Below are 15,554 nucleotides of genomic sequence, written 5' to 3' on the forward strand. Positions count from 1 at the left end.
GCTGGTCTGTAGGTCATCCCCTGCTAACCTAAGCTCTTGAAGCACACTCCAAATCCCTAGTGGAAGGCTCAAGATGGGGTTTAGTCACCTCTAGTTGTGGGACTCCTGCACATAAGGTCAGGTGTTGTCACTTATTCTTAAATATTAACCATACAATTTCCATGTTATGGTTTCTTTACATGTAGACTATAAACTCCCTGAGGACAGAGATTTTCTCCCATGTATATTTGTACAGGGTGGGCCAAAAGTCACAAAGGGATCTGATGTTTTAATAACTTTGAAAATTATTTTTTTCTTGATTTTTTGCCATATTTGAGATTTGTTTTTTCACACAATGTAAATTCATTTCCTACATGATGCTATGGTATTATAAATTAAAAACAAAAGATAAAGGAGTTATTGAATATTTGTGACTTCTGGCCCACCCTGTATTTAAATGAATGCCTGTCACATAGTAGGAGCTTAATTAACGCTTGTTGATTGGCTGACCATAAATTATAAGGGAAAAGGAATGGTTTGACTCATTATCTTAGGCCGTGAGAAGATCCCTATATTATTTTAAATGATCTCCTTTTTTTTTCCAACTGTTAGCATCTAGCATTGTTCATAAAGCAGCCATAGTTCTGTCTGAATTTGGAATCAGAGAGCCTTGATTGGAACTCTGAAGTTCCTACTCCCTGTGGGATCTTGGATACATCATTTCATTTCTCTGTCTTCATTCTATTCATCTTGAAAAAGGGGCAGTTGGAGTAGACAATCTTTAGCTCTAAATGCTATGATTTCATAGCAATGAAGAAGCCTGAGATAGACATAGAGGAAGAAATGCCAGTGAGTACATTACAGTGAAACAGATAATGGAAAAAAGGATAAATGTGAGTGGAAGACGTCCACTGCAGTTAAGAAGGAAAACCAAGTTGTAACAGCAATGTACAAAGGAAACTGAAAAAGAGCCAAGGGTCTAATTAGATCATAAGCTGAACATAAAGCCTCAGTGCAATGGTGCTGTTTAAAACCTTAGGAAGGGGGCAGCTAGGTGGTGCAGTGGATAGAGCACCAGCCCTGGAGTCAGGAGTACCTGAGTTCAAATCCAGCCTCAGACACTTAACACTTACTAGCTGTGTGACCCTGGGCAAGTCACTTAACCCCAATTGCCTCACTAAAACCTTAGGAAGACATGAGTTTAAGACATGGTTAAAACCAGATTTAAGAACCTCCTAATGGTGAATTAACGTTAATTGTGGACCAGGTTATAGAAAGAAGCATGTGTTCTTTTTCTAGAGATATTCAAGAATAGTGAAAGGACCTGTCAAGGTGGGATGGTTTAATCTATACCTTTACTGAAGATTCTATAAGACAAAATTTAGTTAACCAGCAGCCTGCAATACTCAGAAAGAATACTCACAGAATACAGGTTGTACTTTGAACTAACTTGGTATAAATCTAAAGAGAGACTGATTAAAAAAATATGTTTTAGTAGAAGGCAGCATGGCTGAGTGAATAGAGAGTGGGCCCAAGAGTACCTGGGTTCAAATCCGCCTGATACATATTGGCTGAATGTCCTTGGACAGGTCACTTACTCTCTTACTGCCTCATAAGAACTTTTAAAGAGTCTATATATTACTGAGCAGTTTCTGAATAACTTAGAAGAAGGATTTTCCTCACTGACAGTTCCCAATACCAATGAAATCATAGGTCTGGTAAAACAAAAGAAAACAAAAACAACTTGGGGGTTTTATTTTTGGCCCAATGCCCAATAATGTACAGAATCAAACCCAATTGTTTCCAATTCATTTAAAGATGTCAGTGGTTCAAAGTGGTAACCAGGTCAATTTAATTGCTTCTAGAACAGCTTTCCTTTTTCCTCCTAGAAATGGGAAGTTACTAGTTTGACTATTTCAATGCAAGTGGTTGAACTGTCTTCAAATGGCTCTGACCATTTGCTCTCTAGGCAGAATATAGCCAATGAAATGTTCCCCGAAATGCCCACTGACAAATATTCAAGTTTTCCTAACTTTAAGTCGAAAATGTAAGAAAAGTGACATTCACAATTCTAGCAGTGTTGATAGACCGATGAATACTGAGAGGGAAAAAAAAGTCCCCAAAATGACAAGCACTCAACATAATATAGAAATGTGAAAGGAAATTAGTTAGGATAAATATTTATTTCCACATAACATTTCTTAGTTGTGAAAAACACAATATCCTATTCACATGTACACTTTACTTAAACTTTGTAATAAATTACATCCAAGAAATTCAGCAATTTTGACCAGGAATATGAAATTAGAAGTAAATCTATACCACTACATTTGCATTATATTTTGTGTGATTTCAAAATGTTGGGATTAACATAAGGATAGCATTAAAATTCACACAAGAACAGCGTGACTATAAAAAATGCTCCAAAACACAGAATGCCATTGGATACAATGATCACTTAATAGTCTAATAGATGATCATGTGAAACTTTCACTTCACTATGATCTCTTTTTTAATGGAAGAGTTATTAACATATCAAAACACAAGGAAGCTGCTTTGGGGACTTGACTGGCAAGGATTTCTAGTCTAAATAATAAACCAATTGGAATGTTACAAAGTAGCATCTGTATTATTGAATACATGAAAACAATGCATTTAGAACAGAAAGTTTGTATACTTTGTCTCAGGCATTTATAAATACAATATTTTTATTGTTATCAAATGCAAATCCTTCTTTGCATCCTTTAGGCTTCGTTTCCATTTAAATAACTGCTTAAAGGGCCATGAGAGAAATTTCTAGGAAGTGATAAGTTCAAGACTACTACAATAGTCAAGAGAATGCTACAAAATACTGCTCATTGACTTCATTATCAAAGGATTCCCCGCCCCCCCACATCGAGTATGCAAAACAAAATCACTTTGAGTAAAGTAATTAATGAACTGGAAGAACTCTGAATCCTTGCAAAAGTGAACATTAAAAAGAGTATAAGCTCAGTGGCCTATGGGCTGGGATCCCCAAACACTAAAATGTCTATTAGAGGCTGTCATTATTGAGCTTCATTAAAAATTAATTAAAAAGTTATTCTTTCAAATAGTACTCCAAAATCAGAAATAGCGTTCCCCTCTTCTATAAGCTTGGTAAAGAGTGAAATATCAATTGGAAATTCCCCTGGTCAGTAGCTGAAATGTTCAGTTTGAGGTTTATTTCTTGACAGCATGCATTTTAGTAGAACAGTATAAAAGTGTTGCAGGAAAATTTCACAACTGGACACCTGTCAACTCACATTAGAACATGGTTCCAAACTAATTTGAAACAGGGCAGGATCCTCAGTGGTAGTTATTGTACACTTATACAATGATGCATCATGGGGAATGCTGTATGTATGTAATTAAGTGCTGATTTGGAAAAAACTTGGTGTCAGAGGTAAAGAAACTTAACCACATAGTTCAGACAAAAGTTTATATTGAAAACATCCCCAAACTGCTTATAAAAGTATTGATTCTTTGTTTTTAGCATTTCCTCTGGTCCATATTGGATAATGTGATCACAATGCACATTGTGAATAAATGCTGTCTAAAGGTTTCCCTTCAATGACTGTCATTTTTTTTTAAACAAGATGTGAAAAGATTTCTTTATTTTGGTTCCCCCAAATGACTTTATGCTTCAGGTAATACAAATTTTAAAATATTAAATGCCTTTTATTGAATCAAGGAAGACAGCACAAATAGAATTACCTTAAAAAAGAGCTTTCAGACTAACTTTTTGATTTGGGTCTTTTGAAATAAGTCATTAATGCTAAGCTATAAAAATCAGAAAGAAGTAGGGCTATCTTTCACATTTCCTATGAATGAAATTTATAGGCATCACAAGGCCAGGAAAGTAGTAAAATAAAAGTCAACTCACATGAGTTCTCTCTCTCAGAAAGCAATTGCTCTTATGAGACTGATGACACGAATTTAAGGTTTATAAATGGTTCATCCAGCAAGGAGCACATAGATTCTTGCACTGGCTACCAGGTATGTTCACAAGGTTGTCTCACCGTGCAGAAGTTTAAAACAGGAACAAAATGAGTATTGCGCTACTTACAGTGTGGGCGTGAGTTTGGGATGAGAGACAGAATTTACAATACATGATCAAAGCAGTTTTATTAATAATTGTGGCACTCTTCTTGTATGTTTGTAAAAATAAATTGAAGAACAAGTCATAGACAAGTCTCCCTGTCAACACCTTTCCCTGAGTCAGCTTTCTTCTCTTTTCTGCCTTCAGTGCTGGAAGGGGGGAAAGGAAAAGTCTGTTACTGTCAATGCCACCATACCTTCTGTAAGAACTGCCTGATCCCCTTCCCTTCTCCTTAAAAGACGCCCTCTTTAAAAAAAAAAAAAAAACAACCAAAAAACAACCAGAAGCAAAAAACAAACCCTCAGGCTCCCTCCCCTACCCCAAGATGCATTGATTTTTCATGCTACATAGCACAGACTGACCAGCAACAATTATACAACTCTGAACTGGGTGGGATACAAGCCATGGGCCAGAATTTCAGAGAGGGAAGAATGAATAAAATCGAAAGTTTTCAGACAGATCCGAAAGCATGCAAGATTCACACACTTGTCATTTTGGCAAATGAAATTGTTAATGATTGTTGAAAACACCCGTCATGAGACCATCTTCAGACAACACTGACGCTTTGTTAAATGGAACAAACAAGAAGTCACAGTTGTTATTTCTTGGTTATGCTGACCCTCGGTTTGTGGTTTGTTCCCACCTTCATTGAATGGTGCTTTGTGGGAGGAACATGTCTTGGTCCCTCAGGGCACATCTCTATTATGGAGAACATTACACCGCCGCCTCCCCCCCCCACCCCATTAAAAAACTGAAAACCCTGTCCTCCACTTGGGTGGTGTCCACTTGGGAAAACAAAGCCTTATAACCAGAAGAATAGCCACTCCTTTCACTTATATTCTGGATTTGCAGTCTGAAAAGAGTTTTTTATTTTATTTTCCAACTCAATTTGTTAATAACCTATCCTTACAGTGAAACACTCTCTATCCCCTTTTCTTTCTTTCTTTTTCCTCCCAAGCTCAAAACTTCTTCCACTATCATATGAGCAGGTTGACTGGGAGATGTTAATAAAAAAATGCATGCATGCATTATGTCCACATCTGAATTATAAGCTTCTAGGGGACAGGGTTTATGGGTGCTCACCTGAAGTCCCAGCCCTCTGTGTTTTTACACCTGCCTCTTTTCCTCACCTTGGCTTCTTAGGGTTTCTAGCTTCCTTCAAGACACAGCTCATGACTTTCCATTATTAGTGCTATCCTTCCAAATTATTGTGTGTAGATTTGTTTGTTTACATCTTTATCCTCTTCCTCCCCCATAAAATGTAAGCTCTGGTGATTGATTTGGTTTCTTTTTTGTTGTTGTTGTTTGTTTTTTTGGTATCCCTAGTGTCTAGCAGGAGCTTTGTACACAGTGGGTATTTAATAATTGCTGCTTCAATTGGATTATGAAGTGAAGACTTAGTTACTTTTGGGCCTTTAGATAATTTTTCCTGCTACAGTAACCAGCCAAGCATCTGGGATGGGACTCCTATTGTCAGAATCTCACTTGTGACCAAGATGCCTGGCTCTGGAGAGATTTTGCATGTCCCTAATCCCGATTCTTAGCCCTCAAGCTACTGATTTCCTTCGTGGCCAATAGCTCACATTGTCAAATGCATTCTGAAAGTGCTTTAGATTGATTTTATTCTTCCACTTTTGCTAGAAACAGCCCTTCTCAGTTGTCACCATCACCAGGCACCATCAGGTAAGGAGTGCCCGAGCTTCTGCCATTCGTGGCAGTCTGCCAGATCTCTGAGAGCTAGTGTGAGCATCTGTGGCACCCTGGGTTGGAGCCTGCCACATGCCTCAGCACATACCACTTACAGGTCACAGCGAAACGACTCTCTTTTCTTTCATTTGCTTTTCTCATGAGAAGGGATGACAGTATGCACATGATGTGCTGAGAGCCTTAATTCTATATTTTTAAATCCTCTATCTACACATCTCTTCTCTTGCCATTCTTTCCATGTGACAAGTTTTAATGGCTTTGCCTTCCAATAGAACATCTCCTTGAGTCCTAACTCTAAGTGAGTCATTCTTCCTTTGTACATTGCACTTGGGATGCATTCCACTTTTATTTTTTAATTTTTTTTTAATTTTTTTTTAGAGCATTGATTAATTGATTAATTTTTGGTGAGGCAATTGGGGTTGTGACTTGCCCAAGGTCACACAGCTAGTAAGTGTCAAGTGTCTGAGGCCAGATTTGAACTCAGGTCCTCCTGACTCAAGGGCTGGTGCTCTATCCACTGCACCACATCCACTTTTAAAGAGGCAGAGGTCTAGCAGTCATTAATGTTGTTCTGGAGGATGTCTCTGGGAGATGCCAGGGTCTGTGTGTTATATAGATTTATATGCAATATGGTACCTATCACACTTCTGTCTTCTCCAGTAGGTCCTCCCCACCCCCACTATCATCTACACTGTTTTTATCTTCCTTCAGTCTCTCACTATCTACTGTTTCCTTCCCTTCTGCCCATGAACAACTTCCATTTTTCTCTCATTCTTAAAATAAACTCACTTTTCCCAATCACTTCTCACCAGCTAACAACCCATATCTCTCCTCCCCTTCTTAGCTCAATTCCTTTGGAAAGCCATATATTAGGTGTCTCTAGTTCTCTTCTTCTCCCTCTAAAGCCTCTGCAGTCTGGCTTTTGACTTCATCATTCAACAGAAACAGCCCTTTCCAAAGTTACCATCGATCTCTTAAATGCCAACTCTTGTTACCCAATCCTTATCCTCTGTGACCTCTGAAGCATTTGCTACTGTTGATCACCTTCTTCTGAATAGTCTCATTTCTCTAGGGTTTTTTTTTTATGATGTTGCTTTCTTGTGGTTTTCTTCCTACCTGTTGATTTGTTCCTTTTTAGGGTCCTTTGCTAAATCTTCATCTGTGTTGTACCCACTAATCATGAATGTTCCCCAAGGCTCTATCTGGGGTTTTTTCTTCTCTCTGTGTCTCTTTGTTCTCTGTCTCTGTCTGAGTCTTCCCCCTTCTCTGTCTCTGTCTGTCTTTGTCTCTGTCTTTCCATCTCCATCTCCATTTCTATTGATGATCTCATTAGCTCCTATGCAGATAATTTCCAGATCTATATATATCCAGATATTGTCTCTCCTGAACTCCAGTCACAAGTTTTGGCAACAGGATGTTTAAGTGGGGCAAGAGTGATTGAGTTGAAGATTTTCCTGAGATTGAAAACCAGGGTGAATGGAAGGATCATTGTAACAGGAGCATTATGAAAAATGGAGGTCTTGGGGGGAAAGATAAAGAGTTTTGATTTTCATATACTGAGTTTGAGATGTCTAAGGAACACTCAGTTCAAGATTTCCAAAAGGCAGTTGGTGATATATATAGGAGAGGTATTCTCTACCAGCTCCTCCTCACTGCCTGGAAATATTAATATTTTTCCTTATGATAATTAATGATGATAGGACATTGACTAAAGTGAAACATCAGGATACAATTGGAGTAAATGTTTCAGAGAAAAATAAAATGTACTCCAGGCATTCAAATAATTGATTCTTATTTAAAAACAAACAAACAAACAAACAAACTATTGCTTCTAACTGTTGTTGAGTCATTTAGTTGTGTCTGAATCTTTGTGACCCCATCAACCATACTATTCATGGTATTTTTTTTGGCAAGGACAATGGAGCAGTTTGCCATTTCCTTCTCCAGTAGATTAAGGCAAGCAGAGGTTAAGTGACTTACTCAGCATCACACAGCTAGTCAGTGTCTGAGGTTGGATCTGAACTCAGGTTTTCCTGACTCTAGGCCCAGTGCTCTATCCACTGAGCCACCTAGCTGTTCATCTCTAATTCTCTTGATATGTGACTCTTATGTACATTTGCTTAGCAGGAATAGCAGAGGGTTCCTGATATAGCTTCTAATTCCATGCTCTGCAGTCTCCATGAAGCAATGGATTTCAGTTTGGAAGAGAACCCACTCTCAAAACTACTCCTCAGACTCAATCCTACCTAGGGATTTGTTCATTCATGATAGCAGTGGAGATTTTAGGTTTTAGGTATGGATTTTACAGTTGGTTCTCTTAACTACCTTGCATCATTTATTACATATTTACAAATTCTTGTTGTCTGAAATACATTCAGAACAGAGAAACAAAAGGGAACTCATTGGGATACAGTATTTGTTGAAGGGGTGATGAGGATGACTTCAAGAACTAGACGTAGCTAGTCTTCATTTAGGAAGCACCCCAGGTTATGTTATCTAGTATTATTTTCATGTTTCACTGAGTTGAATTAGTACTTTACTTAATGAGAAATCTGTGGATTTTAAACACTATAGGACACAATAGCTCTGTGGGATAATCCATTTCATACTGTCCCTAATTGAAATACTGCAATTTAAATGGGACTTATTTCAAATGATCCATCTAATAAATTGGGCTGCTCCCAGTCAATACCTGTATATCACTTGTATTTTCCACATGATACAAATGAAATCCTTTTATCAGATGTGCTTTTTGACGGTGTTTCTTACAATCTCCCTTTAGTATTCTCTGAAGTATTTGATAGATGAAAGTACATGAAACAATTGCCAAATACAACAGTTTAACTTCACTTACAAAAGGCACTCCAATATGTTAATATTCTCAAGGTGATTAAGATCCAAGACCTCAACTGCCAACCCTACCTTGAGGCCTTTTCAGACCAAGAGACATGCCAAGTTATGCCAGGATATAACAGTTACACAGTCCCTTTGCCCATAGAAGGTACACAATAAATATTGTATTGACAGATGAATGAATGAATGAATGAATGAACAAACGAATGAATGAATGAAGCTTGTCGTATACCACCTGGTCCTACTTTGATGCCCTCATTTGGTCTGAGTGTAATAGTGTTGCTACTGTTCTCAGAATTTCTTGAGAATCTCTATTTTTATTGGGATTCCATAGCTATACAGCTGAATAGCATTAAAGGACACTCATGAAGTTTTTACCTGGGAGGTTTATGCTCTGGAATGCAGAGAAACTAGCTGAACCTTTACTTCAATGCAGTATTGCATTGCATTGCATATGCAGTGTGGTAAAATGAGAAGGGACTATATTAGGTGTCACTAGTCTTGGATGCTAGACTCAGATCTTCCATTTACTAATCATCTGACTTTAAATAAGCCACTTAATGTTTCTGGTCCTCAGTTTTCTTATCTGAAAAATGGAGATAATAATACTTTGCGCTACTTCACAGTGTTGCTTTATCAAATGAGGACATGTATGTGAAAGCACTTAATTCATTAAAAAGTATTTTTTTTAATGTCAGCTATTACTCCAGAAATATTTTGAAACTGCACTAGTGAAAGCCAATCACTGGTCATTAAGAATGGGCATTATTGACTATACTCCAAAATGATTCCTTTAAAATGGAATGAATGCATTAAAAATTACTTTGAATTATTTTCCAAAGTCAATCTATAAATTCGTTGGTAATTTAGAGAAGTATTTAAAAAATAGATCTTTTCTTATAAAGGACATTACTTGAAAACTTTGAGTCTGGTATTTAGTTTAAGGAACACTTAACATTAGAACACAGCATTAGAACATATTAGCTGTTGGCTTGAGTCAAAGCTAAACAGATGGACAGTCTAGACTGCTGGTCTAGTTAATACGTGAAGACACACAACAGTGCCTAAAGTAAGCAGTTCTATAAACCAGATTGTCCTTCCTTCCTTGCATAGCTTCCTTGTCCTGCATTTCATTTGGCACATAGTAAGTGCTTAATAAATGCTTTTTGAAAAAAAGAGAAAAACACTCATTTTTGGCCTGCAAGCCTGTCCTTTGACACTGAAACTAGTGAAATGTCATTACAAAGACTTTAAAAAATTTTTTTTACTATTAGGACTTTAGGATCAGTCAATTCAAGAAAATAGACAGACAGCTCTCCTTTCAAGAGCCCTTCAATATTTCTCCAAAACTCTTAGATCATCACAGAAGCATTATGGATCATTCTATTACACCATAGTAGGGTTACTTTGGATACTGAAATTAAATATGTCTTAGAATAAAAAGTCACTTCTATGGAGCCAAGTGGAGAAATTCACAAAGACTTTTGGCCCCAGTAACAGAGAACAAGCAATAAAAAGTCTGTGGTAATAACCAACAAATCGCTTAGTGTTTTAGTAATAAAATATATATATTTATATATATAAAATAAAGCAAAGGAGAGATGTGAGCTGGTCTATGAGCCTCTGAAGTCAAGCCTTTCTGGATTCCTTGTGTATCTTGTTTATGCAGTGGAAGAAGAGAGACAACATTGAAGCAGCAGCATGCTATTTTGGGGTGACAAAAATCAGCAACAAGAGGTGCAGGTTTTTACCATTTCTCTATTCCTTCTGGAAAGTGTCAAGCAGACCCTCTCTTTTGCCTATGTTCTCCATCATTTCCATAAAGCAAGACTTGGTGTTTGTTTGGATGCATGTTTGGATGCATAAAGGGGAGGTGCAGAGTTTTTGCAATTAAAAAAAATCAAGATGTTTTTTTTCCCCTTCTAAAGCGAAAAAGACTGATACCAGGTTTAAGTTGCTAAATATAGCATGGCAAGAACATTGCTTAATTGATGGATGAGGGTTTTTGTCTACACTGTCGTGAATAGGTAAAAGCTTAAGTGGGCTTCCAAACCCCCTTGAAGCATTTGGCCAACTGCCCCAGGGTGTTGCAGCTCAAGATGTGAACCTGAAACTAGGGCACTCCATGCCTTTTGCCTCCCCAAAACTTACACAGAATACAGAGGCTGATCGGGTTTTTAGAAGACACCATTTAACATAAGGGGATGCAATCAAGGAATAGGTTTGAGGGAGAGGGTCTTACCTTTGGGGAATCAGCTTCTAGAGTGATTTAGGAAGGGGAGCTTATGACGGAAATGTAATATGAAACAATCAAGTAGAAAAAGTTAATTGAAAACTTATGGAAATAAAAGAAGATATCAATTATAGCAAACATTGCAGCTAGTTTTCCTGAATCCCTTGATCACTCTCAAGCAGAAAAAAATACTGCCATGGCCCCAGTCTGTCATTTATGTTTTAGCATCAAGGAAGGTGGGGTGATTTCAATTCTGAGTTATGAAGTCAAGGAAATTCATCAGAAAAATCAGATATATGTTGGAATTCAAGGGCAAAATATCTGCTTTTTACATGCACATGAGGTTGCCTGTAAGTAACATACATGTGCCTGAGCACACACAGAGAAAGGGAGAGAATAGGATTATTTCTTCTTTCTTTTTCTTTCTTTTTTTTTTGTGTGGGGTAATGAGGGTTAAGTGACTTGCACAGGATCACACAGCTAGTAAGTGTCAAGTGTCTGAGGCTGGATTTGAACTCAGGTCCTCCTGAATCCATGGCCAGTACTTTATCCACTTTATCCACCTAGCTGCCCCAGAGAATAGGATTTCTAAGAGATGTAAGTTTTCTAGTGGGCAGCATGTGAAGGGTCTCCAAATGAGTAGGTGGGGTGGAGTGGGTAAAATTAGGAAGCCGATATAACCATTGCATGTGGAACATGGGAAGGAGGGGAAGAGGCAGTGGTGGTAGTTAGGAACTACAAAATATCATCAGATATCTGTGTTGCTTCTTGCCTGAAGCAGGTCAGGGAAAAACTTTATAGGAAGCTCAGATGAATAAATGAGAGCTTAGGAAATGTTTCAAATGGTGTTTTGGTCTGAGGAAGAAATTTTTAGAAGTATCTTAATTTTGTTTCTAAACATAATTTATGCCTCAATTTTCAAGATTTCCCTGTAGGAACTTAAGTTTTCAATTTGATGTTAAATTGATCTTTTTTTCCCCCGTTAGCTAATGATCTGAGGTTATAAAATGCTTGGGATTAACACATCATGCTGTTATTACTAAAAAAATTCAAACCTTTTAGAAGGAAAGCTTGACTCCTTATCTTTTGAGTTTTCTGAGGTGATCAGAAGGTTCCTCCACAATGCTGTTTTTGTCATTTCATCAGAAATGTTGATCACAGATGGATCATCTCTAGATGAGAGTTCATACAAAAGTAAAAAAAAATAACTAATTAGGCTGCCAGCACTGGTGGTCCACTACTGATATAAAATGCAACAAAAGCATAGATATCAACAGACTGTCTATAGCAGAAACCTTTGCAGTCTTCAACGTGATTCTTTTACATTTCTTTTTTTATTTTCTCGCGGCGCAATTGGGGTTAAGTGACTTGCCCAGGGTCACACAGCTAGTAAGTGTTAAAGTGTCTGAGGCCAGATTTGAACTCAGGTACTACTGAATCCTGGGCTGGTGCTCTATCTACTGCGCCATCTAGCTGCCCCTTCAATGTGATTCTTAATTTCAAACCAAATAACATGAAAAATGAAAATCCAAAGCCAATTCCAAATATCCCAGGCATGTAAACCATTGATAATAGGCAATGATTTTCTTTTTCAAATTCTAGTTCTGTTCTCTGGTTCATGCACCCAAGAACTCTCCTTGTGAACCTTCCCTGTCATGACATTTGCTGTCTTAGATAGAGTCTCTGCCCTCTGGGAAGGTAGCACCTCAAGATCAAATTTTGGATGGTCCATAACTTCTCCTTCAAGAATGCACACAATTAAAAGGCAATGGCAAGGAGCCAGAATGCTGCTGACAGGGACCACAGGAAGGGAGTTTACAGAAGCTGAGCAGACAGGATAGGATGACTTGCCACAGCAAAATGCTGGAAAATGCAGAAGTCACAGCTGGACCTCATGTTGAGAAGAGCAGATGCTTTCTTTATGCTTTTAGTAGAATGTAAGCCCCCTGAGAGAAAGGACTGTTCGTTCGTTCGTTCGTTCGTTCGTTCGTTCCTTCCTTCCTTCCTTCCTTCCTTCCTTCCTTCCTTCCTTCCTTCCTTCCTTCCTTCCTTCCTTCCTTCCTTCCTTCCTTCTTTCTTTCTTTCTTTTGCTTTGATATTCTCAGCACCCAACACTGTTGAGTACACAGTAGGTACTTAATACATGCATAATGAATAAATTAATATCTTCAGGCTGAGGCTCAATTTCTCTAGTTCCTAGCTTCTTAAGTTGTGGGTTGTGACCCCCATAGGGGGTCAAGTAACTGAATACGGGGGTCATGTAAAATTTGACAACAGTAAAAGGTTATGTATTCCTATTTTATATACGTATATACCCAGGGTTGCACAAAAATTTCTCAGGTGAAAAGGGGTCACAAGTGGAAAAAGTTTAAGAAGCCCTTCTCTAGTTCCCTCTTCCTCAATGGTCTTATGAAGAAAAACTAGATGTCTAACTCTGTGTGATTGTGGGCAGTCAGTCAATTAACCAGCATTAAGTGCCAGGCACTGTGCTAGGTAGGCAGTGAGGATACAAGGACCGAAAAATGAAACAATATTTGTTCTCAAAAACCTTCGATTTTTAGCCTCTCCAGACCTCAGTTTTATAGTCTGTAGAATGGGGAGACTGTACTTGATAAGCTCTAACAAGTCTATAATTGTGTGGGTCTTCTGTGGGTCACACAGCAAATATATGCCATACTTAGGACATGAAATCATGTCTTTCTGCTTCAGATTATATATTGACTACATCACAATGATTCTCACAAAGTCCCTAAGAGGAAAAGAAATACTTTTGCTACTTATGCTCAGTTTTAAGTGGTAAATAATCATAAAAGATCCTAAAATCCAATTTTCATGTTTGACACTGTCAAGTGAAATGTTTCTATTCTACCTTATTCTTTAATTTTGCAACACACATAAATTGTTTCCGTGGGCAAAACCCAATTTTTTTCTTATTAAATGATTCTAATTTATCTAGAATTATTTTGATAGCATAAATTTAGCTATAATTTAGGTTACAAAACAAAGTCATAAATTAAAAAAATAAGGTATGAGTTGTAGCAGAGAGAAATATAGTTTTTTGATGAAATACCTGCAAATCCTTTACAAGTTTTAGGGTTGAAATATCTAGATAAATAATTATTTGTAGCTCTGAAGAATGCTACATTTGGGAGAATGACATGATGAACAACACAAACTTTTAAAATGACCTATTTCATGTGATTTATGTATTAAATTAGCTATAATCAATGCCCAATAGAAGTTACCCCCCTTTTTTTTTAAAGTGAGGCAATTGGGGTTAAGTGACTTGCCCAGGGTCACACAGCTAGTAAGTGTTAAGTGTCTGAGGCCAGATTTGAACTCAGGTACTCCTGACTCCAGGGCCGGTGCCTTATACACTGTGCCACCTAGCTGCCCCCTAGAAGTTACCCTTGAAGCAAATTGGTACAAAAAGAAAAACTGTAGCTTGTAAACTTTTTTTTAAGGGATTATGGATCTCATTGGGATGGCTGTCTTTTAAGACAAAAACTGAGCTAAAATTCCACTGAAAATTCTCATTGATAATTGTTATGGAAATAAATAGTCCGAGTTAATATATTCACCAGGTAACCAACTTAGTGAGTAACCATTAGGTTTGCCACAGAATCCTCCAACTTGTCTCCAAGCTTTACCATTCAGCTGTCTTCCAAGACCCTTCACCTTTGCATCTCAGTTTTTCTGGCTGCCTTCAAGACAGTTCAAATTCCATCTTCTGCAGGAGGCTCTTCCCAATCCCCTACCTTCTGTCTTTCCTTTTTAGATGTAACAATTGGAATGATGCCACCTGCTGGAGAGCTACTGTAGAAAAGCTCCGTCATGAGGAGAAGGCGTCTGAGAGCAAGCCATGAGGTCAGATCCTTGGCATCAGGAAGTGACATTTGCTCGCGGGTACTGTTGATCAAAGCTATCAGCCAATTAGCTTGGAGCTGTGTGTGTGGGGACAGGACATTTCCAGTTTGCACAGGAGGCTTGTGGGATTGAGGAAGGTGTGGTTTGCACTTTTTCCTAAGGACTCTTGTGGACAGTGGAGCTAAAATCTGCTCTTCCTTTGATAGATAAATGAATCTAGGCCTTTTTCTCTCTCTTCACCAAATTCTTATTCTCCTTAATAAATGCTTAAAAGTCTAACTCTTGCTAAAGCTTATAATTTATTGGCGACCACTCATTAAATATTTTAGACAGACTAGCTAGAATTTTAGTCCCTTACATAGATTATATTTCAGCTATTCTCTCTCTATATTTAGATTACTAGTAATTTACATATTGTCTTCTTCGTTAGAATGTATGTTCCTTGAGGGTAGGGATTGTTTTTGTCTTTCTTTGTATCATTTTAGCATTGGGCCTAGAATACAGCAAGCACTGAATATATGCTTGCTATCTAAGTGTTGGATGAGAAGAGAAGCTTGATTTAACAAATCTGGATTTATTTTCTGAGTGGATCAGACCTAGGATACTTCCCAAGAGAATATAAAACCAGAGGATTTAAAAACTGGTAGGATTTTAGGGATTAATTAGTCCCATTGTTCACATGTTTACTTATAAGGGAATTGACAACCAGAGTGGGAGGTGACTTACCCAAATTCACACCACTGAATGTGTGAGATAACTTTGTTGAGGGGCAGAACCCAAGATTACACAGTTGAA

The 15,554-nt window shown here is 37.8% G+C and overlaps 1 protein-coding gene across 7 annotated transcripts in view; it reads right to left on the minus strand.

Moving 5' to 3' along the window:
- Nucleotides 1-1,634: 1,634 nt before the first annotated feature.
- Nucleotides 1,635-15,554, minus strand: part of SLC4A10 (solute carrier family 4 member 10) — a 373,536-nt gene continuing 359,616 nt past the window's right edge. For 2 of the 7 annotated variants that reach the window (XM_043991250.1, XM_043991248.1), the window contains exons 25-26: nucleotides 11,948-12,064; nucleotides 1,637-4,248 (exon numbers count right to left, since the gene is read on the minus strand). In XM_043991250.1, coding sequence (XP_043847185.1) covers nucleotides 4,182-4,248; nucleotides 11,948-12,064 — 184 coding nt within the window. In that variant the 3' untranslated portion in view covers nucleotides 1,637-4,181. Of the gene's footprint in view, nucleotides 4,249-10,901; nucleotides 10,942-11,947; nucleotides 12,065-15,554 lie in introns of all 7 variants that reach the window. The other 5 variants (XM_043991254.1, XM_043991253.1, XM_043991252.1 and 2 more) reach the window with 4 other exon arrangements.

This window comes from Dromiciops gliroides, chromosome 3, assembly GCF_019393635.1.
Source record: "Dromiciops gliroides isolate mDroGli1 chromosome 3, mDroGli1.pri, whole genome shotgun sequence".
NCBI classification, from domain to species: Eukaryota; Metazoa; Chordata; class Mammalia; order Microbiotheria; family Microbiotheriidae; genus Dromiciops; species Dromiciops gliroides.